The sequence below is a fragment of the Coffea eugenioides genome, chromosome 6 (assembly GCF_003713205.1).
Source record: "Coffea eugenioides isolate CCC68of chromosome 6, Ceug_1.0, whole genome shotgun sequence".
Lineage (NCBI taxonomy): Eukaryota > Viridiplantae > Streptophyta > Magnoliopsida > Gentianales > Rubiaceae > Coffea > Coffea eugenioides.
Window position 1 is genome coordinate 5,595,551 of NC_040040.1, and position 23,452 is coordinate 5,619,002.

At 38.1% G+C, this 23,452-nt stretch overlaps 4 protein-coding genes across 7 annotated transcripts; 2 read left to right on the top strand and 2 right to left on the bottom strand.

Moving 5' to 3' along the window:
* The first annotated feature begins 1,507 nt into the window (after positions 1-1,507).
* LOC113773363 (phosphatidylinositol 4-phosphate 5-kinase 9-like) lies at positions 1,508-5,170 on the top strand. Of its 2 annotated transcripts, none has more exons than XM_027317991.1 (5): positions 1,508-1,617; positions 2,159-2,346; positions 3,063-3,220; positions 4,121-4,283; positions 4,626-5,170. In XM_027317991.1, the coding sequence occupies exons 1-5, from the start codon at positions 1,519-1,521 to the stop codon at positions 4,903-4,905; spliced, it is 888 nt and encodes a 295-aa protein (XP_027173792.1). In that variant the 5' UTR covers positions 1,508-1,518; the 3' UTR covers positions 4,906-5,170. The 2 variants fall into 2 exon arrangements, with proteins under 2 accessions (XP_027173792.1, XP_027173793.1); XM_027317992.1 differs by having other exon boundaries at positions 4,629-5,170.
* Positions 5,171-6,384: 1,214 nt separating this feature from the next.
* Positions 6,385-9,657, bottom strand: LOC113773362 (splicing factor 3A subunit 2). Its single transcript, XM_027317990.1, has 6 exons — positions 9,259-9,657; positions 8,599-8,675; positions 8,019-8,084; positions 7,743-7,817; positions 7,584-7,658; positions 6,385-7,040 (listed from the first exon to the last, which is right to left on the bottom strand). Exons 1-6 carry the CDS (start codon positions 9,578-9,580, stop codon positions 6,651-6,653), a joined length of 1,005 nt encoding a protein of 334 aa, XP_027173791.1. The 5' UTR covers positions 9,581-9,657; the 3' UTR covers positions 6,385-6,650.
* A 4,496-nt stretch (positions 9,658-14,153) lies between these two features.
* On the top strand, positions 14,154-18,763 carry LOC113773364 (ras-related protein RABC2a-like). Of its 3 annotated transcripts, none has more exons than XM_027317994.1 (7): positions 14,154-14,880; positions 15,593-15,661; positions 16,275-16,340; positions 17,193-17,297; positions 17,417-17,433; positions 17,810-17,938; positions 18,340-18,763. In XM_027317994.1, the coding sequence occupies exons 1-7, from the start codon at positions 14,727-14,729 to the stop codon at positions 18,445-18,447; spliced, it is 648 nt and encodes a 215-aa protein (XP_027173795.1). In that variant the 5' UTR covers positions 14,154-14,726; the 3' UTR covers positions 18,448-18,763. The 3 variants fall into 3 exon arrangements, with proteins under 3 accessions (XP_027173795.1, XP_027173796.1, XP_027173794.1); XM_027317993.1 differs by having other exon boundaries at positions 14,156-14,880; positions 17,193-17,236; positions 17,356-17,433; XM_027317995.1 differs by lacking the exon at positions 17,417-17,433 and having other exon boundaries at positions 14,155-14,880; positions 17,193-17,314.
* A 5-nt stretch (positions 18,764-18,768) lies between these two features.
* On the bottom strand, positions 18,769-21,466 carry LOC113773365 (ras-related protein RABE1a-like). The gene is made up of 9 exons (XM_027317996.1): positions 21,204-21,466; positions 20,481-20,553; positions 20,282-20,382; positions 20,014-20,079; positions 19,740-19,837; positions 19,584-19,646; positions 19,264-19,356; positions 19,075-19,166; positions 18,769-18,840 (listed from the first exon to the last, which is right to left on the bottom strand). Exons 1-8 carry the CDS (start codon positions 21,274-21,276, stop codon positions 19,086-19,088), a joined length of 648 nt encoding a protein of 215 aa, XP_027173797.1. The 5' UTR covers positions 21,277-21,466; the 3' UTR covers positions 18,769-18,840; positions 19,075-19,085.
* Positions 21,467-23,452: the final 1,986 nt, after the last annotated feature.

The following is a 23,452-nucleotide window of genomic DNA, read 5'->3' on the forward strand; positions in this document are numbered from 1 at the left end:
CTTCATGCTGCTTGGTCAACTACAACAGATTGACCTGAAAATTCAACATTGTCCGAAGCATATACCAAAAAGAAAAAAGTTACAGAGAAAATAAATCTAAACACCTGAGATATTGAGTACTTTTACAAACCATTGGCACGTAACAATGTTGAACATAACTTTCTATAAGTGAATTAAAAACACTGTTTATGCTGTTTTCTTCATCTCTATTCTTCTTTCCAGGGCGAGTCTCCAAGGGAAGAATGTTTTCCACATGATCGATCACCCGCAGCAGGACCAGCAACTAATGGAAGCAACCGGCCAACTATGCCCTTAGGCCGCCATGGACCGGTGATTGTACTAGTCCTAGAACATCCAGTTTCCAAATCACAAAAAATCAAACAGTATACTTCTAAAGTCACTGTATAGACGCTTGCTTGTAATTATACTTCACCTTTTCTGGTGGAGCCAACGATTTAAGCATGTCAAAGTATATATATATATAGTCGATGTGTCAGCATGGAATATTTTTATTGTAATTTGCTATGAATCATAAATAAATCATCAATAGTGTTTTTACATATTATTCGTATTTATATCAGAAAATTATTATTGTGTTCCAAGCATTTAACTACCGTATTAGTTTTTAGAAACTTCGATATGTAAGTTGATTGCAAAGTCATAATTAGTATTCATTAAACAGTATAATGCATCAAAAAGAAACAACAAGTAATCTTTGAGACAGTAATTAGATTTTACAATTAAACATCTACTCAAATTTATTTTAATTTTTCATAAATGATATATTAGTTTTTTTTTTTGGTAAGCTCCCATCATTTTGTTGATTCTCAAGAAGAGTACACAAACTATAGGGACTCCCTCTCTGCAATTATTAGTATAACCTACCATATACAATGACTATTAAGACTAGGATTCCAAAATGCAGAGTCAGCTTGAGTAATCAAAGGGAACTAAGGAGGGGTGGCAGCAACCGACTAAATCACTGCTGCAGTATAATTTTTCCCGCTTGGCCCCGCCCAATTACCATTCCTGATAATAGAGGCTGCCTTTGGATTTTCAGAACTCCTAAAGAGATGAATAAATTGTGGAGAAAACACACGAGATACGGGACCTAATGATATATTCATTTCTATATGTCAAAGGTAATATATTTACCTGTGTAACAATTAAATTCATAGTAAATAAAGTTACCAAGTCTAGGTAGCATAATTAGATATATAATGTCAATTGTAGAATGCAAATTCTTGCTATGTTTTTACTAATACTTGCCAATGGAGAGGAGAAGTCATGATAGTTTGAAATATTTCCTTGAGGGTTTTCCAAGATAGTGGAACTTTATTAATCCATTGCCAAATTTCAGGGTTTCAAATTCTTGACTATTATAATGGCCAAGGATGTGCTTATGAGTCCTTCCATTTTGACTGACTAGTACCTGAAACTTATTTGATGTGGAAATGATTCATTTGAGTTAGCTAAATTTTCGCTGATCAAAATTTCCACCTGCAGGTGCTTCTGAGGATGCTCCCATCCTATCATCACCATGTGCAAAAATATGAGAACACGCTGATCACCAAGTTTTTTGGCCTTCACAGGATAAAGCCTTCTAGTGGTCAAAAGGTAATCAACACCATTGATTATGAAATCTTTTTCTTTTCTTCCTTCTGTCACTGTGAAACCACATAGCACTTGTTTATGAGGCATTGGTTTTGGACATCTATTAAACTAGAAAAATTCCACATTGATGACCCTTTGAAAGAACTGAAATATCACATCCCAGTTCCTGTTTGATCTATGTACCCAAAGCAACATTGCTTGATTAGTTTACCAAATTGCCTTTGCTCTTTCATTTTTCAATAGTGTAGCATTGCCATTCTCTCAAAAAAAATTTTTTTTTTAATAAACATCAATCTGCACTTAAAAACCCTTTGAGAACATTAGAAGAAACCATCCAAGCACTTTCCAGGAAGCAAAATGTTCTCGCTGAATGCCCTAGAAAGTCTGCATGTAGGCCTCCTTCAACACCACCCTGTTCCCACTATTAGGTAGGGAATATTGTTTCCTTTACCAGTCTACTGAATTCTGAGTTATGACAAGTTGTCAGGATCCAGTGCTTTATGCTAATAGGGAGGACTAATCATTTTTTATTTTTGTGTCGCAGTTTCGCTTTGTTGTAATGGGGAATATGTTTTGCACAGAGCTCAGGATCCATAGAAGGTTTGATCTAAAAGGTTCTTCATTGGGACGTTCAGCAGACAAGGTTGAAATTGATGAGAACACAATACTTAAAGATCTGGACTTGAACTATTGCTTTTTTTTAGAACCTTCATGGCGTGAATCCCTTCTGAAGTAAGTGATATGCAAAAGATTCATTTCCTTTCTTCATAGGACTGAAATTTTTGTTGTTACTTTTTCTTTTTCTCGCCCATTTCTCTTGGTTTATGTCTAAAATGCTCATCCTGAAAGGAGAATGTAAAGAAATTGCAAAGCTATAAAGGGGAAATTTCTTATCAGGCTTTTGTCTACTTTGTTGTAACAAATTCAATTTTCACAGCCTATTTAGTTGTCATACCAATTATGCATTGGCTCTTCAGAAGTTCCATCTCAAAGAGCTGAGAAATCTAGTGACGTCTGTGCCATTTTGCAGTAGCTCTTCTTCTTGTGTCTGTTATTTTATTCTCTAGGCTGTATATTGTCTACATAATCTTTTAAAGTTCATGACCTCATGCTTTTGAAGATCATTTTTATCTTTAATTCCTTAATTACGGGCATACTATTGAGTTCTTCTTCTTCTGCTCTATGACTACTACATAAATCGGATTGATCTCATCTGGTCTCAAGAGCCTCATTAATTAGCTAACCTATTACTTTTGCTGCTACTGTTGAACTATGGTTTTTAATCCACCACTATGTAATTTATTAAATTATTCTTCTAGTTGAACAGCTTCATTTTCTTCTGTGGTGGGAGCACAAGCAGAAGTGATTTTGTTAGTCATAAATAAGACTGGTCGATAGTGCCACATCTTTTTTTGCAATTTTATCATTCCATAGGGTTCTACATGCAGGCAGATTGAAATTGATAGCAAATTTCTGGAATCACAGCACATAATGGATTATAGCCTTTTGCTGGGGGTTCACTACCGAGCTCCTCAACACCTAAGATCTCTCATGTCGACCAGCAGACGGATGACGGCAGATGGACTGGAAATTGTTGCAGAAGAAGGTATGCTTCCTACCTCAATAAACAGGTATTGTAAACTTGTACTTCAACTAACATAACCATTTATTGGGCATAAAAACCACAAGTATTTGTGGGTGTAATTATGTATGAATTCTGCAGAGCAGCCAGAAGTAGAGAAAAGAGACCATTTTCTTTCAGAGCCTTTTTTTTGGGGGGGGGGGGGGGGGGGGGGGTGGGTTGTTGGTGTTAATATGACTTTCGGCTTCTTAACCATCTTTTAAGCTACCGGTTGAAGATGCAATCCATATTCATGAAACTGGATATAATTTGCTAATTTGAGGGTACTGGTGATGTTCAAATGCACCTTCTTGTGCCCATTTATGGGCTGAATATTGCAGATGGGTACTATAACCTGTCACCTTGCTGCCACAACAGTTCAGTTGCACCAAGGTGGCTTCTGACTTGAGGTCATCAACTCCTTGATGAAAGGGTTCTTCAAATTACCAGTAGCATGTTTTCCTTGCGAAACCATTGGACTTTTGAGAAATTTGGGTAAATCCCATATTTATACACGTGTCTTTGGGCCCAGTTCTGTGTAGTGCTTACTTTTGCCTCAGTCAGAATCACTACCACAGGACTCCCTTTCTGAAAGAGGAAAATTTTGTTTCAACTCATTATGGACTAGCATTGTTGTCAACAATGTTTGTATCTAGGGGTCCGTGTGGATCGGGTGTTTTTCAAAAATTTTATTGTAGCATTGTATTTGAAAAACCTTCTACTGTAGAGGTTTTCGAAACAAAGACAACTTGGAATGCTTTAATACTCATAAAAATGCATTAGTGAATAACAAACTTGTGCTGATACACTGTCCTTGTACTTCTATGACTGGTTGCAAACCCCATTATTGATTGACTTTAAGATGCTCTTCTCTTTCCACCACAGAGGCTATGGAGGATGAAATATCTCCACAAGGCCTCATACTGGTCCCTCGTGGTGGTGATGACAATGGTGTTGTCGTGGGTTCCCATATTAGAGGTAGCAGATTACGGACATCGTCTGCAACTGGCAATGAGGAAGTGGATCTTCTCCTTCCCGGTACAGCAAGGTAGTTCTTTCATCTGTGTAATTGAAGTTTAATTTAGTATTCCATTCTCAATTCTTATAAAGCCCATTAAACTGGATGTCATTATCAAAGGGAAAAAGAATGTGCTCCTATAATCCTTGCAGAACCTCCTAATTCTAGACTCCCATACTTGTTCTAGATAGAACTGAATTAACTTGCTTTTTCTGGTATATTTGATATGTAACTTATCATAATAATTTAGGTGATAAATAAAGAAACTTGGGCTTACAAACTAGTAACTACAGTAAATGCAGATTTTTGTGCTGCATTTTATGTGGGGCTTTGCTTTGCTAGTGATATCTTTTGCTTCTGTCTGATGCTTAGCAGGCTCCAGATCCAGCTTGGAGTTAATATGCCTGCAAGAGCAGAGCATACTCCGGGAAATGATGACAACCAGATATTTCACGAGGCTTATGATGTTGTTTTGTATCTGGGCATCATTGACATATTACAAGAGTACAACATAACCAAGAAGATAGAACATGCATACAAGTCTATCCAGTTTGATTCCATTTCCATATCTGCCGTGGATCCTACTTTCTATTCCCAGAGGTTCCTGGAATTTATTCAGAAGGTGTTCCCTCCAAATACAGTAGCAAATTAGAAAATTTAGGCCCGGAATTGGTCTTTTCCTGCTGGTGGAATTTGTCCTCTCAGTGCCTTGACAACATGATACAGCGCAAAGAATAGTGGAACGTTTTGAAGTCTAGCTCTTTCCTTGTTTGCGATTTTTCCAATCTGTGGTTGTTGATTGCTTGAAGATTACGTCCGGTGCTGTATGTATTTAGAATTTATTCCCACGGTGATACATCTCTTGTTCAACGAAAAATGCTTCTCTTGACAAATCTGTTTTACAGCTGCTGAACCAACTTTTGTCCAGCCCCATAATTTTAGTCGTGTTTGTTCCTCTTAAGAGGAGCGTTCCTTGAAAAGGGCATCTGAAATTCATTCAGTTCTAGCACCCTGATCTGTATGCAAGATGGTGTCAATAATGCGATTAATGGGTGTTAAGGTACGAAGAAATAAGTTAACTACATGAGGGAGCGAGCAGAGGGGATTAGCGGTTCCTACAATTGCAATGTGGAAAAGACGCGGAACGGATGTAACACTAACACAATTTTTCAGTACAAGTATCAAAAAATGAGAAAGTCTGTCATGTTTTGTATGTTGCGGTGGTGGTGTCATGTTTTGTACAAGTATCGGATCATACGAGTGCACTACGCACCCGTCTAGATTTGGAGAGCCACACCTGTGGCAATTAGTGGCACCCCACCAGGCCTTAAAGGCTTGATGGTGGCCAACTCCTCAATTGGGAGTTGGTTGTGTTGGTGTCTAGACTTGAAAGCGTGCAAATGCAACTGTCAGCCCTTAATCCAGGTAAAGGTGCTTGCTTAAAAGATATTACATAAAATTGGGTGGTTTGTTGCTCGCTTTGCGGTGGCTGCGTTGGGGTCACTATTTGATATGGCATTCCGCGAGTAGATGTGATGGCGCTTCTGAAGTAGGTTCACTTTGTATTCTCGCTGGAACTTTCCCACCATACCAATGCCCCTTTGGCTCATTTGGTTAGGCTGTAATATTATTAATTCAATACAATCAGTAAGTTAAGAAATGAAGAATATGGTACAGTCATAGTAGTGCAGAATTTTCCCTTTCTGCTCTGATCTGAACAAGCACTTGCTGGATACACCCTTGTTCGTAGACGTCTTGAGAGAGAGTTTTCAATGTTGTGTTCACTTTCTAATGTGAAAAATAAGCCATTAAACATTATCATGACAAGATTACAATAAATATACATGCAAGATGTTTGAAACAGCACATTCTGTATAAATCATCTCCTGATTAACCGAAATGGCTTACCAAAGAAAAAGTCTTTAAAAGGTTATTTTAATCAGAAAAATTAATCAGAACCAAGTGAGGCTTTAACGCCACAAGAGGTTTTATACAGTCGAGATTGTATTTCTTTTGGACGAACCTTGTAGTGCAGGCTGCATAGGACATAAGGTGACAATTGCACAAGCACAGGCTAACCGGTGTTGCGGGGTCGTGTTAATATCACTCAGCCAGGATTTATTCTCAGAAGAATCCAGAAAGCACGCCAAATTAACATTGAGAAAACAACTCGAGAAAAACAATGGAAATGGTTATCTAATAATTTCAGATTCCTATTGATATTCACTCCATAATTCCGGAAGTCTCCCTAATTTTTTAGACTTTCAACATTTAAGCTCAATTTTTTCCCATGCAGCAAGAAATCAGGCTCAATACAAGGCACTAAATTCATATTTGATACAAAGAACTATTTCATCTTCCCTTTGACGTTGTGATCTGAAGTGGAGAAAAAACCCATCAACCCATATTCGGTGGTGGAGGTGGCCCTTGAAAGCCTTGTGGAGGCGCCATTGGCGGTCTTCCCATTTGTGTACCAGGAGTAAAATTAGCCATTGCGCCACTGCCAATTGGGGGTGGTGGAGCAGGCAAAGTTCCACCAGGAGGCATAGAACCATTTGCTATAGGTGGCGGAGGGGGAACGGAACCAGATATAGAAGGTGGACCTCTTGGAATATTCCCTGATGGAGCTGCCAGAGGGAGTCCCTGAGGTGGTGGAGGTGGTGGTGGAGCTTGAGGTGGAGGCAGCGCAGGCCTAGGTGGAGCAGCAGGAGCCGCTGTCCCATTGGCTGCAGAAGCAGATTGAGGTTTATTTGCTTCAGGTGGCTTTGACTTGAAGTATAGCTGGAGCTGTACATCATTTCACGAGAGGATGATCATCAGACATAACTCCACAAATTCCAATATTAAGGAATAGAACGCAAGACTAAACAGGGATATAAGCTTTGGTCAGATAGGAATTTTTAAGAAGCATCTAACATATCTAAGATATGAACGAAGGAATTATCTATTGGGCAAATATTCTCGATAAGACTCCAGCCACTACTCAACTTGAAAAGGCCTAGTTTGACAGTATTACCCTGTATCAAAGCAGTGGACATTGAGGTGAAAAAAAATAGCTTTAAATACCACATGCTTCATAAAAGAAAGAAAATGCTTATCCAGCCTAATTATCTAGGTGACAAGATTTCAACTGAAAAGCTTTCACTGAGACTTCTCTGGATGGTGCCAGCCTATTCCACACCCTAGCTAAGAGATGCTAAGACCGCTCTCATGGATATGAATATCAAACAGAATTGGTCTCACCAATAGTTACATGGATGAACAAAAGAAAAAGGAAAGAATCAAGGACATCCATTGCAAGGCACAGCAGAAGGAAGATTTAATTCATACCGTAAACATTTTAGAGTCTTGATCCCAGTGTGAGAAGAACTTGGGAGTTGATTTATCAATCTCCGTGCTAGGAACCTGCAAAATGAATTCAGAGTCAAAATCCATTACTGAACCAGCATTAATGCATTTTTAAGCATCAAGATCTTGTGATCAAATTACCTTGAAAGCAATGATTTCATAAGGTTCAGCCGCAAATAGAAGAAACTGATATCTTTTGTCAAAAGGTTGGATTTTCTGCAAATCAGATCAAAAAAGAAAACACAAAAAATTAGCATCTTATGTTAACTTCAGAAACTTTCCGAAAAAGCAACTAAATTTTGCCATTTCATTTTTTTTGAATGGACTATTAAGGCACAAAAATCAACCAAAGAAGAAGACATTATGTCTCAAAGGCCAGTACTCTGGGCATGAAACTTGCGCAAAGATATAGGGTACCTGCTCAAAGGATGACATAAAACGGTGCCTTGGCTTTGTGTTGTCTTCAATCTCAGGATACTCAATCTGAAAACAACAGAAACATTGAGCTGATCTGGTCACAATATCAATTCCAAAATCACCTTGAAAAGAGAAGAAGGTCTATAATAGGTTTTTGAGTGACAATTAAAATGCAAATAACATCCTTAGCCAAAAGGACCACTAGCTAGTTTCTATCGATAGAAAAAAACAAAATAAATGAGTTCAGAAGGTAGTAAAAGAAAATAAAGGGGAGAACCAGAAAACAGAAGAAAATATCTCAAGATTAATAGCTTATACTTGACATTCTGATGAGTGAATACATGAGAACCAAAACACATTCAATTATTGATTCATATTATAAGCTTTGTTTAACACTCCTGCTCTAGATGCACCCTTTTTCTGTTATAGCTCCATGCTTACTTTGCTAATATGGTATTCCCCCAATAGAGAGAGAGAGAGAGAGAGAGAGAGAGAGTACATGGACTAGAACAGCTAAGAGCTAAACTCAACATTGAGATGAGAACCCTATCATAACAAGCACAGAAAAGTATTGCCTCACCTGGAAGAGAAGTGACCTTTGTTTTGTCTCTGGATCAAATTGCTTTGTCACTCGATATCCAGGCCTGCCAATTTTAACTAAAAACAACGCAGAAAGTTACGAAATTGAAGTCCATAAACATGTTTTCTATGGGGAGGAGGAGTAAATAAGTAATGACTTACTGAACTAGTTGTGAAAACTCAGATCATGCATTACGCATTAGCAGGTAAAAAGCACAAACTAGATAGCACATGAACGATCAAATCTGAAGGTCCTAAATATAAGTTTAGATACGTTTTATTACTAAAAATCAAACCCAACGTTATAAAATCACAAAGTCTCCAAGAGAACCTATTATTAGAAATAGCAACTCCTGGAAGTAATTTTTATGCATTCAGAAAATCACTTATATTTGTAAGTCTAGGAGGAGAAAAACAATCACCTAAAGTGTTTTTTTTTTTTTTTTCAAATGGACTAACAAAGTATTTTAGCTCCTGAAAAAGCCTACCTACAAAACCCTAAAAGTCCTCATCTTAAGCTCTCCAATTACAAGTCATACTAATTAGCCAAACATTCTAAATCAAGAGCAAAAATTGGTTCCAAACAAAATTCAAAGACGCGCAAAAACACACACACACACACACACTAAAAGCAAATTGAATTAGTACACTATATTCTTACCCGATTTTTTAAGTGCAATTTTCCGCTTGTGAGGCTGGGGTTGAGCAGGAGCCTCCTTGGCTTCGCGAGCGGCTCTTTTAGCCAAATTAGTCTGGTGGCGTTTCCCTTGCGTGTGAGCCAAATAGTTCCCCTCATTGTTGTGTAGCGTCAAACACAGCTTGCACTCGTAGCTGCCCAGATGATTGCGCATAAAATAGGGATCTTTTGCAAGGTCGATAGTCTCGAGGGCAAGTCGTCGCAACCGTTCTCGCCGGTCAATGGCCTCATTCTGGGCGGAGGCAGCACCTCCGCTGCCTGGCTTCGAACCCCATTCTCTATCCATCGCTCTTCTGCACTGCCGGAGCGACCCAAAATTTGGATAGCTCAACTCAAGGGTTTAACAGCGTGCGGGAATTTTAGGAACCACCAGTATATGGAAATCGGGTTGGCCACCCGGTTCTTGATTTGTCTATCGTTTGGGCCGGTTTTGATCAAAATGTAAAAGAGGCGGAGGCCCAAAAGTTGGAAGCCTAGCAGCTTCCAACATTGAACGGGTTCAGAGTGAACCCTCACATTCTTCGCTTCCCCTCCTCTTATGAGACCATAGAATCTCTTTCGACTTAAAAAAAAAAAAAAAAAAAAAAACTCACAAAGTTAGAGTTGTAGAATAACCAATCAAATTGATGATGGATGTACAATAATGCGTTTTTCAGAACATTAATACAGCATTTTATCTTCGAAATTATAATTATACAAAATTTTAAGATGTACATAATTTTCTTTCATGCACATTTTGCTTATACGTGTAAATGACTCTGTTCTCTACTATACTATATGTCCAGTGAATAACTTACATTTTCATTCCTAAGTCGGCAAGCCAGTCACAAATATGTTCCTCAGATGCACTATTAATTTTTCATTTTCTGCTAAAACGAATAACACCTGTCTGACTAACTCATTTTCGCTCCAAATAATGCTTTAAAAGCTCCAAGGATAAAAAGTACAGAATTGTCAAACAAACATTCTAAGAGTTGGCAAAACAGGTTTTTCTTGCAAATCATATCCTTTGTTAACTCAAAAAAGGCCCAAGACTATCTGTGGGTAAGGGAAAAATGGGGAAGGAATAACTTTTTTTTTTTTAAAATTAGACGGCAACTGCTAGTCTATCCTACTTCTACTCTAGTTTACACTTTATTGGGGGAGAGGGGGTGGAAGAGGCCCAACGGGATCTATAAAAACAGACAAGAATTAAATCACCATCAGATTAAACGAGTGTATTACGCATTTGTATAGATTTAGAAGAAGCCACGTACAGTAGCACATTGATAGGGGGTAGGGTTTGAACTTTTGACTTCCCATTTCATCAAAATTTAAAATTTTTAGTGGTGGTCAACCGCTCAAAAGGCCGTTGGTTGAACCATGAACCATTTCAAATAATTGTGATTGACAATTGTTCCTTGCTCCAAGTCCTTTGTAAGTGCCATGGTTGTTGATCCTCCTTAGAGAAATCAAGGGAGGGAACAAGAAAGAAGAACTGCCTACAAATTTATATTACGTATTATGGAGTCCACAGCGCGGTCTTCCGGTATTATTGTGGAAACTGGAAACCAAGTGAAGTAGGCAGATGGTTTGTCCAACCGATCGGGAACCAGATCCAGATGGTGACGCCGGTCAATGTCATGGCTCTCCAACAAAGGTTTGATCAGGCGATCGTTTCTTGGATTGTAAAGAAAGGGATGCCGCGCAACAAAAACTTGCATCCAGACCCCGTCCTTGTCCTGCATAGCCACGGCATCTCGCACTGCTTGTGTCCCTTTCCAAGTTATTTAAATCTATCTGATGAATTTCTGAAATCTGGACCGCTTCCTTTTTTAACTAGTAACCATTCTTTGTATGATTTACTATTAAAGAGAGCATGATCTACTATCGGAAACACGATGGTTCAATTCCTTTTTTTTCCCCTTCTAGGATGGTTAACGAATAATGATGAGAGGGACAGATCAAATTTGAAAACATTAACCGGCATGGCTCTGGTGGGGCTGTGATATGCTTGCTGCATCGGTACATTGATTACAAAGTACAAGAAACAGACAAGGAAGGAAAGGGGTTTTGGTAAAGGGGCAAGTATTGGGTTGTTTAGTGCCAAAAACCGATGTGTAGTACTCTATGCTTGTAACTTAAAGAGAAAAAGGTGAGATTGTGTGGCTTTGGCCCTCTCAGGCAATCAATTAGTTCTAAACAATCAAAATTGATGCCTGGAAAGGACTAAAGGAGTAACAGTATGATATCGTATTATCTGACCAAGCCAAGACCTTTAATAGTTGATTCATCGTGAAAGCATCTAAATCGGGTGTTAATGTAACATAGAGAACTTTTGGAACGGAACAACTAGAACTTGTAAAACCAATTCTTAAACATGAGCTGTCGAACATGATAGGATTAGCCACCGATTATAAGTACGAGGGGAACGTTTACGGTGTGTCTGGTAAAATTGAAATCTGAAAGTTGAATCCATTAATTTGTTAAATTGTTAAGTACAAAATCTGCTGATACATTTGAGTATATATCATATTAAGTAGTAAGTGAATAGTTTATCACTTATTTTTAGGTGTATGTTTTGCCTAAAAAAAAAACAATACTATTTAATCAATTCAGATATTCTATTTTTTGTGATCAAACGCGTCTGAACGTATTAAAATCTGAAGCCAGTAAATTTAAATACTGAATTGAATTATCAAACAAAACCTTACTCTTCCCAAAATGGTGTACTAGTTGGAATGTATTCTCGATGTTAGTATAATGAACTTTGAGAACATTCTTCTCTCTCTTCTTTTCCGATTTTTCTTTAACAAATTCACCCACTGATTATGCGCGAAAAGAAAAGCAGAACAGAGAAATATCTCAATCAGTGCAAAACCCCACTATTGTTTAATGGTGTTGTTTATAGCCTTATGTCTTGACATTATTGCCATTCGCTCTCCTGCAGCTTGTCATCAAAGAAATCCGTTAAAATTGGCAAAAGAGCGCATCACTTCCCCGACCCATTTATGCATGCTCCAGCTTTTCTGTGTCAAAAGGTTAAAAGAACACACGCATGTACTTAATTAGTCAATCTTTTTTTTTTTCAGTTCAAAAAAAAATCCTTTTTCAGCAAAGAAACCAAACAATAACAGGTTAAGATCATCACCATTTCTTCCAAGGACCCTGAACAACAAACGCCGGAAAGCTGGAGACATATTGGGTCCAATTCAAACCAATCTTTTGTGCAAGATAAGGCCCACTTGAGACATTGACCCACCACCAGAGTACATGGAGCCCAATTCACGCATCAAACTGACATTTGGTCTTCAGACCCCATCTCCTTCCCTAATTACGACGATGCCACTCTGTTCATCGCCCACGCTCTATTACTAGGAAAAAACTTAGATAGAGCTGGTCTTCTGCATCATGTGGTTTAGAATTTGTCACATCAAAAAAATCATTGGTAAAATTTTATTCCATGGTATGGCAAAATTTAGATCACATGATCTATGTAGACTAAATCTACCAAAGTGGTTGCCTTGTTATTATATTCCTAGTTTTAAAGCATGGTTTAAATGAGTAAAGCTTTGAATATTATTTAATTGTGTGGATTGACTTTTACACAAACTGAAGTGTATTCTGGAGTTTACTTAGATTACAGTTTGAGCTAGAGCTCAAATGAACGAAGTTTTATGTTTTCCTACCGGATAGACTTGATCATTTGGTATGCAAATTTCAATTTTTGTGGTGATTGTAGCACAAAGTTGATAGAGCCTTAAGTTAGGTCGTGTTCGGATTGTAATTTTTTGGAATTTTTGTAAAAAAATGTATTGTAACGATTTAATATATGTGAGGTAAAAAAATAATTGAAAAATGTGTTCATGAAAAACGTAGAGATTTTTTAGTGAAAAATCCCTTTCCAAACAAGGCCGAAGGAACCACCAGACTTTGGGCTGGTGGCTACCCACCAAACCATTAAGGCTTGGTGGAGTGGGAGGTTCAGAGTTCAAACCTTACCTCCCATTAATTGTTACAATATGTGAGCTTGCTGAACAAAAATTCATACGGGTGCGTAGTGCACTTATCCCCCTCCCCTAGTATAGAATAGTGTAGGTCTATCATATCTGACAAAAAAAAAAAAAAAAAAAAGCCGAAGATCCATGTGCGTCTGTGTTTTTTTTTTTTATAATAATTTGGGCCTGTTTGGAAGTGTAGTTTTTTAGCAAGTTTGTATAAAACTAGTTTTTTAACAACTTTTGCTACAGGAATTTCAAAAAACTTCTCAAAGTTTTTTACCTACACACTTCAAAAATCTAATACACAAAAAATTTCCCTTCAACTTTTCTTCTTTTTCCTCTCTCACCCAACCCACCACGCCAGCCACCACCTCTCCTGGCGCCGGCTACCTATTCCACCGCCGGTCACCTCAAAAGTTTTTTTTTCTGTCCCTCTCCCTCACCCCCTCTCCTCCCCTCCCCTCCCCTCTTCCCCTCTCCCTCCCCCTAGCCGATCTGGTCGCGTGACCAAATCGCAAAGGAAAAAAAAAAAAGAAAAGAAAGAAAAAAAAGAAAAAAAAAAAAGGAAAAGCAAATTTTTTTTTTTAATTTTACAAAGTTTTTCTACAACTTCTACAGTGATCTACAATAAAGTTTTATATAAATATCCAAAAAAACTCACCTTCCAAACAGGTCCAAATTACAAACTAACCTAAAAATCATGAAATGTACAACTCAAAAATATCACGAATGAAACGTGTGAACGGAAACAAATACTGGGAGTTGAATCCACATTGACTAGTTATAAATCTAGTAAAATAAGTTGAGAGAGAGAGTTTTTTTTAAAAAAAAATATTTGGAGGTGTAGGCCTAGCAGAAACAGGGGGAGACAGAAGGCAACAGGACAGCAACCGTTGGGGGGGATTCCGCGCGAAAACGGAATAGCATCTGCGCATCCCTTTTTCCAGGAGGCAGCGGTCACTAATAACTTAGTAGTGGTGGCGAATAAAGAGAAGCGTAGGAGGGGGGAGTACTTTGGGGAGGGAAAAGAAAAGAATAAGAGTTGTCCTGACTCTTCAGCTAAGCCCGTTTTCTTTCTCCATCATTCACGCCCCCTCCCATCATCTTTATATGTAGATATATCTCTCTCTCTCAATTTACTCACAGATACTACTGTAGAGGAGTATATAAAAAGGGAAGGAGGGAGGGAGGTGTAATGGCTCGTGAGCTTTACACTTTGCTTTTAAGCCTTTTGTGCTGCTACTAGTAGTATATTTCCATCTCTTTCTCTCTCTCTCTCTCTCATTGAATACACGCATTTCATTTGTTACTGTTACATATAAATTGCAGTAGTAGTATATTCGTATAGGCACGCAAATACATGTACATGTGGGCGTCAGAAGAAGAAGAAGAAGAAGGCTTCTTTTAGAGAGAGAAACAGAAAGATTCTCGACTTGAAGAAGAAGAGCAGGAATGGCCTCCACCGGACTCAGCAGTAGTAATAGCAGCAGCAGCAGCTACGATCTGTCATTTAAGATCTTGTTGATCGGAGACTCCGGAGTCGGCAAAAGCAGCCTCCTCGTCACTTTCATTTCCAATTCTGTTGAAGATCTTTCCCCTACCATCGGTAACCTTTACTCTTTGCTTCTGTCTTTTCTATTTCCATTTCTATATGCTTGTATGCCCCCTCTACAATTCTCTGCGTACATGATACGGGTACACCTCTATCTAATACTATGTATCGATCGTACATCGAATGAAGAAATTTAAGAATGCGGATTATATGCATTACTGCACATTTTTATGATAATTATTGTTTTGTGTTTTACTGAGTGATCTCATCTTTAAAGCACAATGATTTTGATGCCAGATTTCAATTTTACTGTTACAAGTAGCGTCTCCTGTTCTGCTCTATGATTTTGACTGAACTAATTTGTCGTCTCCAATCATCCATTGCACTTATTGCAAATCATTAGCCACTGTTTAATTAGCAAAATTTTGGTTGTCAAATCGGTTTTTAAGAGCCAGGGGGCGCACATTAATTGGATCAATATGGAGATTTCTCGGCAGCAAGTTTTCATCACATGTTAGTATAGATTTTTCTATGTAGACTGTATGTCAGAGAGTGATTGTTTTAGTTTGAACTTTCCTCCTCTTGGTGAAATCCTTAGAATCTGCACTTTGTTTGGCTACAATTACATGACTGGTCGATACACCAGCACTTTTTTTTTTTTAATGTATCCTATCAGACAACAAGGATTCTCTCTCCAATATAGAGTTGAATCTGTGAGCTAGCTTAATCTGCATCTGCTAACAGACGATTTTGTGCCTCATTCCAGGTGTGGATTTTAAGATCAAGCTGCTCACTGTTGGTGGGAAGAAGTTGAAGCTTACAATTTGGGATACCGGTAAGCAGAGCCAATCATTTATAGTTTTGCTAACTGTTTATGGCAGCTTTCCAAATTCTCTTTATGAAGTTCTATTGTGCAAATATTATGATACACCTTTACTTTTATTTGATTTTTTCTGTCATAGGCTCAAGTGGTAAATCTCTTGCACATAGAACTAGCTGTAATTTCACAAAATACAGCAGGCGATTTTGCACTTTACCTAGTACAAGTCAAATGTTTGTACTTTCTCTACTGTTCTCAACATGCCGTGCCATCCTAATTAACATTTTCCCCCGAAGTTGTTATTATATGTAAATCTTCTTATCTGTCAGAAGGTGTTGTCTTGCCATCGCAACTGATCATGCAACTTCTTCCTCCTTAAGATTAGAAACCGACAATCAGTACTACTTTACCATGATCAGACCCAATTTGGGTTTGTATTCCTCTTTTTCCTAGTGCTGCTAATGGAAATTTATTGTTGGGATCCTTGATTCATTGCCTCCTTTTTCATAAGTAATCCAAGCTACAACTTTCTGATGATAGTGCGCCCCTCTTGCTATTTGTTTCCTCCGTCCTATTCCTGCATATTTTGTTCTCCGTGATCTGATGGGGCTCATGACACCTTTTGCAGCTGGACAAGAGAGGTTCAGGACTTTGACAAGCTCATACTACAGAGGTGCTCAAGGGATCGTTCTTGGTATGTCATGGATAGATCACTATAGTTTTTCTTGCAAAGGGCTTGATTCTTTCATATTTATGAAACCTTTTTGTCATCCTGCAAAATAAGCTATTCTTTTAAGACGTGATTGATAAGATGAGATTTTGTTTATTTAATTGCATTATCATCATTCTCAGATTTCTGGTCAATTTATGGACTACTATTGCTTAGAAAAACAGAATACACATAATCATTCTTTTAACTTTTGCGCATTGGCCATTTTTTAAGATTGCTGAACTCCATGCAAAATTTGCTGTTTCTCTTGTTGGAGAATTTCTTTGATCCTTTTCCTTTTGCAACATGGTTGGTAAGGTTCCTTCATGCATATTTCTTTGTTTGCTTTAAGACCAGACTGCTGCCATCCAAGTCCACAGTCCAGAATTTTTCATTTTGTGGGAGACTCTTCCCAGTTGAGTAATATGAAGTTGTCCATATTAGGCATTGTCTATGCAGTCATTTGGTATTCTGCCCAAAATATTGTACGGTACTGTGAACCTTTAGGTTTCGATAGTACTGTTTCACTAAGATGATCATCTATATGTGCTCTTGCCACTTCCTTTTTGTAAAGGAAAGCACTTGTAACATTTCTTAGAGCTTCAAATTAAAAGAAGCTATGAGTCCTAAATCATATGAGCATGATAGGACCAGTATATTTGTTGAAACTGAAAATTTTGTACAAATAATTTTGAGTTCGAGCATTGTCAATCTGTTTTGGAGAAGTGTCATGCAATTATTGATGAATCATTTCAGTACATGAACAAATATTGCCGTATAGCTTTTAAATGTCTGCAATTTCATTCTGATTGACGTATTTTGTTTTGTCATGTTTAGTTTATGATGTGACAAGGAGGGAAACCTTTACAGACTTGTCTGATATATGGGCAAAAGAAGTCGAACTTTATTCAACTAATCAGGATTGTGTCAAGATGCTTGTTGGTAACAAAGTTGACAAGGTAAGCTAATAAATCCATAAATTGTTTTTGGCTTGTCTGATATATGGGCAAAAGAAGTCGAACTTTATTCAACTAATCAGGATTGTGTCAAGATGCTTGTTGGTAACAAAGTTGACAAGGTAAGCTAATAAATCCATAAATTGTTTTTGGCTAGCTTTCTCTGTTCATTCAAGCTCCATGTCTTTCTTTGTCAGGAAAGAATAAAGCATGGTCGCTTATTTAGATTTGATGTTATAGGCAAGTTAACTTGAGCCCACTGTCACTGCTGATTCAACATCCTATTATCTCCCCACCAAAAACACATCTTTGTTTTTTTTCCCTTATTTTTTTCCCTTTGGGGAGGAAGGGGGTGGGGCACCAGTTGAGCAGGTTTGATCAAGTTATATATAATGTCATAAAGATGGACTAGTGCTGCATTCAATGATTGTTCATCTTTATTTTCTGTAAATGTAAAAAGGTAAAAGTTAGCTAACTTGCATTGCTTTGCATTTTTAGGAGTCTGAAAGAGTTGTAAGCAAGGAAGAAGGAATGACCCTTGCAGAAGAGCTAGGGTCTTTATTTCTTGAATGCAGTGCCAGAACGCGAGAAAATGTGGAGCAGTGCTTTGAAGAACTGGCTTTGAAGGTACAGAAATTCATCATTTTTGGATTCTTGATGTTGCACCCATAGTTTTGAACTCCAATACAAACCTGTTGCAAAGATACAAAACTCTGCGCTGTGGTTGATGCTAATTGATTTAGAGCTATATGCTATAAATTTGATGGTAATGTATCTATTATTTGTAGCGACCAAACTCAATATATCAGGGTTAGGAATGTAAAACTTATGTCATGTATCTGACTTTCAAATTGATGTCAATCTACTACTAAGTTTATTGGGGAACCTTAGCACGCTTATTGAAGTATGAATTATTCTCCATTACAGTTCTACTAAAGTTGCTTATGAATTTTACCAACAACGGTACCTTACGTTTGAATAGCCCCACGATTCCCTTATGTGTTTAGTTTATTTTTCACTTAACCCAGATTATGGAGGTGCCCAGTCTTTTGGAAGAAGGATCTGCTGTGGGGAAGAGAAATATTTTAAAACAGAAACAAGTGCACCACACATCTGGTGGCGGTTGTTGCTCATAAAACACTGCAGATCTTATATTTGGAGGACTTATTAAGTGATCGCCCCAGAAGCTGAGCATTTCTTCGAAATGATGACCAGAATACATATATGGTAACCTTTGATTTCCTTAATGTTGCTGTTGTGCTTGAGTTGTCGCTGGTACATATGCTGGTGCTCTGGGATGTTGACGCCAATAACATCTATTAGCATGTGTAAATTTACTAGCATCTTTTGTTTCTTGGCTTATGTTTGTTGAGCGTCACTCAAATTGTCACTGAAACAGAATTGCTTGTATTTATTCTGATCTAGATTCAACTTCTTACGCTGCGCTGTGAATATAATTAGCTGCCATACACCACTGAGGAACTCTGTGACAAGCATCACTTGCATGGTTTTTCAGCACATAATGCTGGCTGCATCAATTTAAAATGCACTAGGTGAATACATGGATTTTGCAAGACAAAAAGTATTCTAACAAATATGCGTGTGTATTATAGTATTCAGTCTACCTTGCATAATTAAGGGAAGGAACGGAGACAATGACAGTGATCTACACCAACATATCAAAACTGTGTAACATTGGCTTATTACTGCCTTCTCATAGTTTACATCATAATAATTCGTAATTGCAAAGAGTCAGCACGTACCACTCCGACTTTCACCTGCAGCAAGCTGATTTTTGCGGTTCTGCAGTTGAGATCTTTACTGGGTCTGGTTTTTTGATTTTGATGGTTGGGGGCTACAAGAAAGTAGGAGGCGAGTCAGAGAATTTTATATGCCATAAGCCGTCAAAGATTCGGATCATAACAGCAGGATTTATGAGAATAGATGTCTACCTCTGCTCTGATTTCACTCTCAGCCAGCCTTTTCTTTATGTCTCGGGCAATTGAAAAGAAGACTTCGTTCACGTTATGATTTGTTTTAGCACTCTAGTCAAGTCAAAAAAGTCCCATGAGTTTCAGCGTCCTTTAATATACTAAAACAACACGGGGAAGTTAGTTTTATTTTATTGCACGCAAACATGTCAACACGAATACAGCAAATGCCTAAAATAAGCCATCATTACGAAATCTGTGTTAAAACACACAAAAAAAAAATCTTTAGGGAGGACTAGCTCGTGAGGGTCATAAACTCGTGGGCTTGTTTGTTTGCTCACCGTCTCAAAAAATTTAACGCCGTATTCATTGGCTAATGCCTGGCCTCGTGATGTTGGCACTGCCTGCCAAATGGAAATTAAATGTAGTTACATTTTGACCGGAGAGAAAGCAAGAGCAGCGGAACAATTACTTGTTGATGACTAGTAAATCTTTACCCTTTTGCTCTCATCCATGTCAGCTTTATTTCCAACGAGAATGGTGTTCACACTGTCGGAAGCATGTTGTTCTATATTCCTAATCCAGTTTCTGATGTCTACAAAAAATATATAACCTTGGCTCATTAGTGTAGGAATCATATGATTTCCATCCATCACAGCTTAAAGTTAAAACTCCCCCTTTTGAAAGAATCAAAGGATGGATGCGGTAAATCCTTTCTTTTTCAAACAAAAAAAAGAGAAGTGGGAAGTGGGAAGTGGGAACGAGAGATACTGTTGAACGACGATTCATCCGTAACATCATAGACCAGCAAAATGCCCATGGCTCCTCTGTAATACGCTACACAAGAGAGAAAATTAGAGTCATCATAACTTCACAAACATATTATGTCTTGATACTTCACCGCAATGTCAGATGAGTTTGTATTCAAAATTCATGACTGACTTCTTGCTTAATTAGTTTTCAGAAAAAGCAAGGAGCAGATTTACATCCTCATACAACAAAAACTTAACATATAGATTTTGAAAAGAGAGCTAGCTACCTGTGGTGATAGTTCTAAAACGTTCTTGACCAGCTGTATCCCATATTTGTAATTTAATGCGCTTTCCATCGAGCTCAATTGTCCTAATCTTAAGGTCAATGCTGAAAGAAACATCAGAGTTTCAGCGGGCTGGAACAGATTTAAGAATATGCTATCGAGTTTAATCCATTCAAGGGCCATATTTTTTTTGGCACAGTACCCAATGGTGGTGATAAAACTCGTTGTAAATGAATCTTCACAGAACCTCAATAGAATGCAACTCTTTCCAACTCCTGAAGCCAAGATACGTACGTCAGTGTACAGGAAAAGTTGAAAGACGGAGTAGGGAAAAAGTGATTGGGGTTGCAGGGCTCTAATGATATACGGTAGTCTCCATCTTCATACAAAGGTGGTGCAATGGGAGACAAAGTAGCGCACCGTTACTCTTTTCTAAGACCATTTCGAATTGAATTGAGACTCCCCGAGTGAAAGATTTAAAAGAGAGTACGAGGGATCATCAGTGGTCGGGAAACTCTTCCACCAGGATTCTATCTTCGAATGTGAAAATCAAGCTTACGGTAAAAATTCCCTATTTTGTTAGAAAACTCCGAGAAGGATGTGACGGAGAAAAAGGAAAAAGGTGATTCGGGTGAACCTGGTTTCAATGATACTGAGGCTTCTAGTGGAAAAGAATAACAAGCACCCTTCTGATGTAAAAACAAGAAAGCTACAAACAACTAACGCAGCATGTCAAATTTAGTACCACTATCAAGTCAGCAACCGCATGCTTTTTGACACGAATGACGAAACGAGGTTTTTTTTTTTTTTTATTATTATTATTATAAAAGCAGCACCTCTCCGAAGTCCTAAGCTCGATAAGATTTGTTTTATGTTCATGAAGAGAAAGAGAGAGAGAGAGAGAGAGGAAAAGAGGAAGACTTGCCGCTGTCGCCGATGAGGAGGAGCTTGACGAGGTAGTCATAGTCAGCTCGTGCTCTAGTAGGAGTGGCTGCCATTTTCTTCTTGAGGCCGTTTGTGAACCTCCTCTATCTATGGTTCTCGAGAGTAGCTGGTTTTGTAACTGGAAGAAACTGGTCTTTAGTCGTGTACTAGGTACCAGTTTAGTGAAAGACAAATGGAAAGAATTGACAAAAGAAACAGTACAAAGGGTTAGAGAAGAGGTCGTCTACATTACGATACAGGGTCACGAAATTGATTCTTTTGGAGCAGAGCAGACTGACGTTCAGGTTTCTTCTTGAATTATTTGCTGTTCTTTATCGGATGACCAGGTATCCATCCTATTTCATAATTGACCGTCAGGCCCACTCACCCGGGCGGCCCCCGCAGCTCCCACCTTTCCTATGGTATTTTTTTTATTTGGTAAATATAAACTAATATTAATTTGCTCTATATTAAGACGAACAGGGAGCTGTAATGGCAGATTGATGGACAAGGGGCGACCGTTCCTGGCGATTTTGTGCATTTTGCACATCGTGTAACTTTGTTTGCACACAGCGTAATTTTGTTTGCACAACGTGTAACTTTAGTACAAAATTTTGTGAGCTTTACACACGTTGTGAAAATCGAGATACAAGAAGTGATCTGGACCACACATTTTTTTGGCCAAAATCTGGCCGTGAACAGCTCAGGAATGGTCCTTCTGATGACCGCTTTTGCCCCTCATCCGCAAATTGATAGTAGAATGCTGATGTATTGCTCGGGGAAAGTTATGGCTTGAGCCATTTGCGCTAATCCATATACATTCATATGCAGATGGCCGAGGATAAAGGGTTTGAGTGTCTATTGGATGCTCGTTAAAATATATTTTTGATGTCATATTTTTAAAAATATAAAATTAGTTAAAAAAGGTAAATAAATATAAAAGAGTATTGGTAAGATTAAATAGAAAAAGAATATAAATGCAAATGTTAATGATAATTGTTAGCATGTGTATATATATATGATAGATTAGATAAATTTTATGCGTGTTAACAAGTGCTAAGTGAGCACTTATTAGGAAAACCAAGGATAAATACTTCCTTGACTAGGATATAGAGGCATTTGGCCAGGATCGTATGTTCAATGGCTAAATTGAAGGACGGAAACAAAATATATCCTTCCAATCAATTTGAAAATATTTTGTCGGTGACATTTACAATGAATGCAGCTATATGCATAAAAACTGTGACTAGGCTAAATAGAGGTGAATGGCCGTTGAAGAATTAAGAGGAGACGATAACTGACCGTTTATATAGTAACATTCTATAGGCATCCGAGTCTGCGGTGTTTAACTCTTATAAGATGTCTTTGCATTTGGCATCTCATACATGATTATGAATAGACAAGTTTCAACAGGACACGAGTATTCGCCTGTGCTAGTGTGCTGTAACTGTTTCATGGCCATGTTGGAGTATCAAACAGGCAATTGGTCACAATTTTAGGACAGTATTTTAGGACCACTACTGTCCTATCAAGCATCGTACTCCATGTTATTCTTATCAACTGTCAAGGACCATGAGAAGAAATTACGCAGAATATCTCCTCAGTTCTAGGGATGTAATCGAACGGCGCTCCTCGCAAGTAGCTTGGTCAAAATCGAGTGCGAGTCGAGCACGAGTAATTCGATAATTATTCAAGTTGAATTCAAATACTGATTTTTCACTATGGCTGATAGAGACTTATTGAGCACAAAGTAATTAATTAAAAATTATATATTTAGTTATTACAATTTTAGTCTTTTAGACTTGAGAGTTATATAAATTACTAGAATTACCCTCTTAGTTGAGTCAAATACTCGAGTTCGATTATACTAACAAGAAAATTAAACATAATCGAATCGATCTCGAGTTTTTGAACCATTCTTCGAGTTCGAATTCGAATTCCATTTCTGCTGCTCGTTCGAATTCAAGTATAACGATACTCAACACTTGATTCGACTCGATTACATCCCTACTTCTCACCCAACAAAGTACATGCCCTTTCAGACATCTGAGATGAAGGCAGCAAGTCAAAAAGAGCTGCAGAATGTCGAGGCTAAAGTATTATCAAGTAAAATCAGCAGCAACGCCCCGCTAGACACAGGAAATGATGCAGAAGATCCGCAAATCATTGGAACATATCCCATGAATGCACCATATGCTAATAGACCGGCATCAGTTCCCCTTGTGACACCTAAGAGTGCTGAGACATGCC

Bases quoted from the DNA above. Each gene is read 5' to 3' on its own strand.
- LOC113773363 (XM_027317991.1), top strand. From the start codon at position 1,519: ATGCTCCCATCCTATCATCACCATGTGCAAAAATATGAGAACACGCTG. The intron at 1,618-2,158 runs GTAATCAACACC...TTTGTGTCGCAG, and splicing joins AGCCTTCTAGTGGTCAAAAG to TTTCGCTTTGTTGTAATGGG. The intron at 4,284-4,625 runs GTAGTTCTTTCA...TCTGATGCTTAG, and splicing joins CTCCTTCCCGGTACAGCAAG to CAGGCTCCAGATCCAGCTTG.
- LOC113773362 (XM_027317990.1), bottom strand. From the start codon at position 9,580: ATGGATAGAGAATGGGGTTCGAAGCCAGGCAGCGGAGGTGCTGCCTCC. The intron at 8,085-8,598 runs GTGAGGCAATAC...TGTTGTTTTCAG, and splicing joins AAAGGTCACTTCTCTTCCAG to ATTGAGTATCCTGAGATTGA. The intron at 7,818-8,018 runs GTACCCTATATC...TCTGATTTGCAG, and splicing joins TTATGTCATCCTTTGAGCAG to AAAATCCAACCTTTTGACAA.
- LOC113773364 (XM_027317994.1), top strand. From the start codon at position 14,727: ATGGCCTCCACCGGACTCAGCAGTAGTAATAGCAGCAGCAGCAGCTAC. The intron at 16,341-17,192 runs GTATGTCATGGA...TGTCATGTTTAG, and splicing joins TGCTCAAGGGATCGTTCTTG to TTTATGATGTGACAAGGAGG. The intron at 17,939-18,339 runs GTACAGAAATTC...CACTTAACCCAG, and splicing joins TTGAAGAACTGGCTTTGAAG to ATTATGGAGGTGCCCAGTCT.
- LOC113773365 (XM_027317996.1), bottom strand. From the start codon at position 21,276: ATGGCAGCCACTCCTACTAGAGCACGAGCTGACTATGACTACCTCGTC. The intron at 19,838-20,013 runs GTATCTCTCGTT...TATTTTTTGTAG, and splicing joins GGATGAATCGTCGTTCAACA to ACATCAGAAACTGGATTAGG. The intron at 19,357-19,583 runs GTGAGCAAACAA...TGACTTGACTAG, and splicing joins GCGTTAAATTTTTTGAGACG to AGTGCTAAAACAAATCATAA.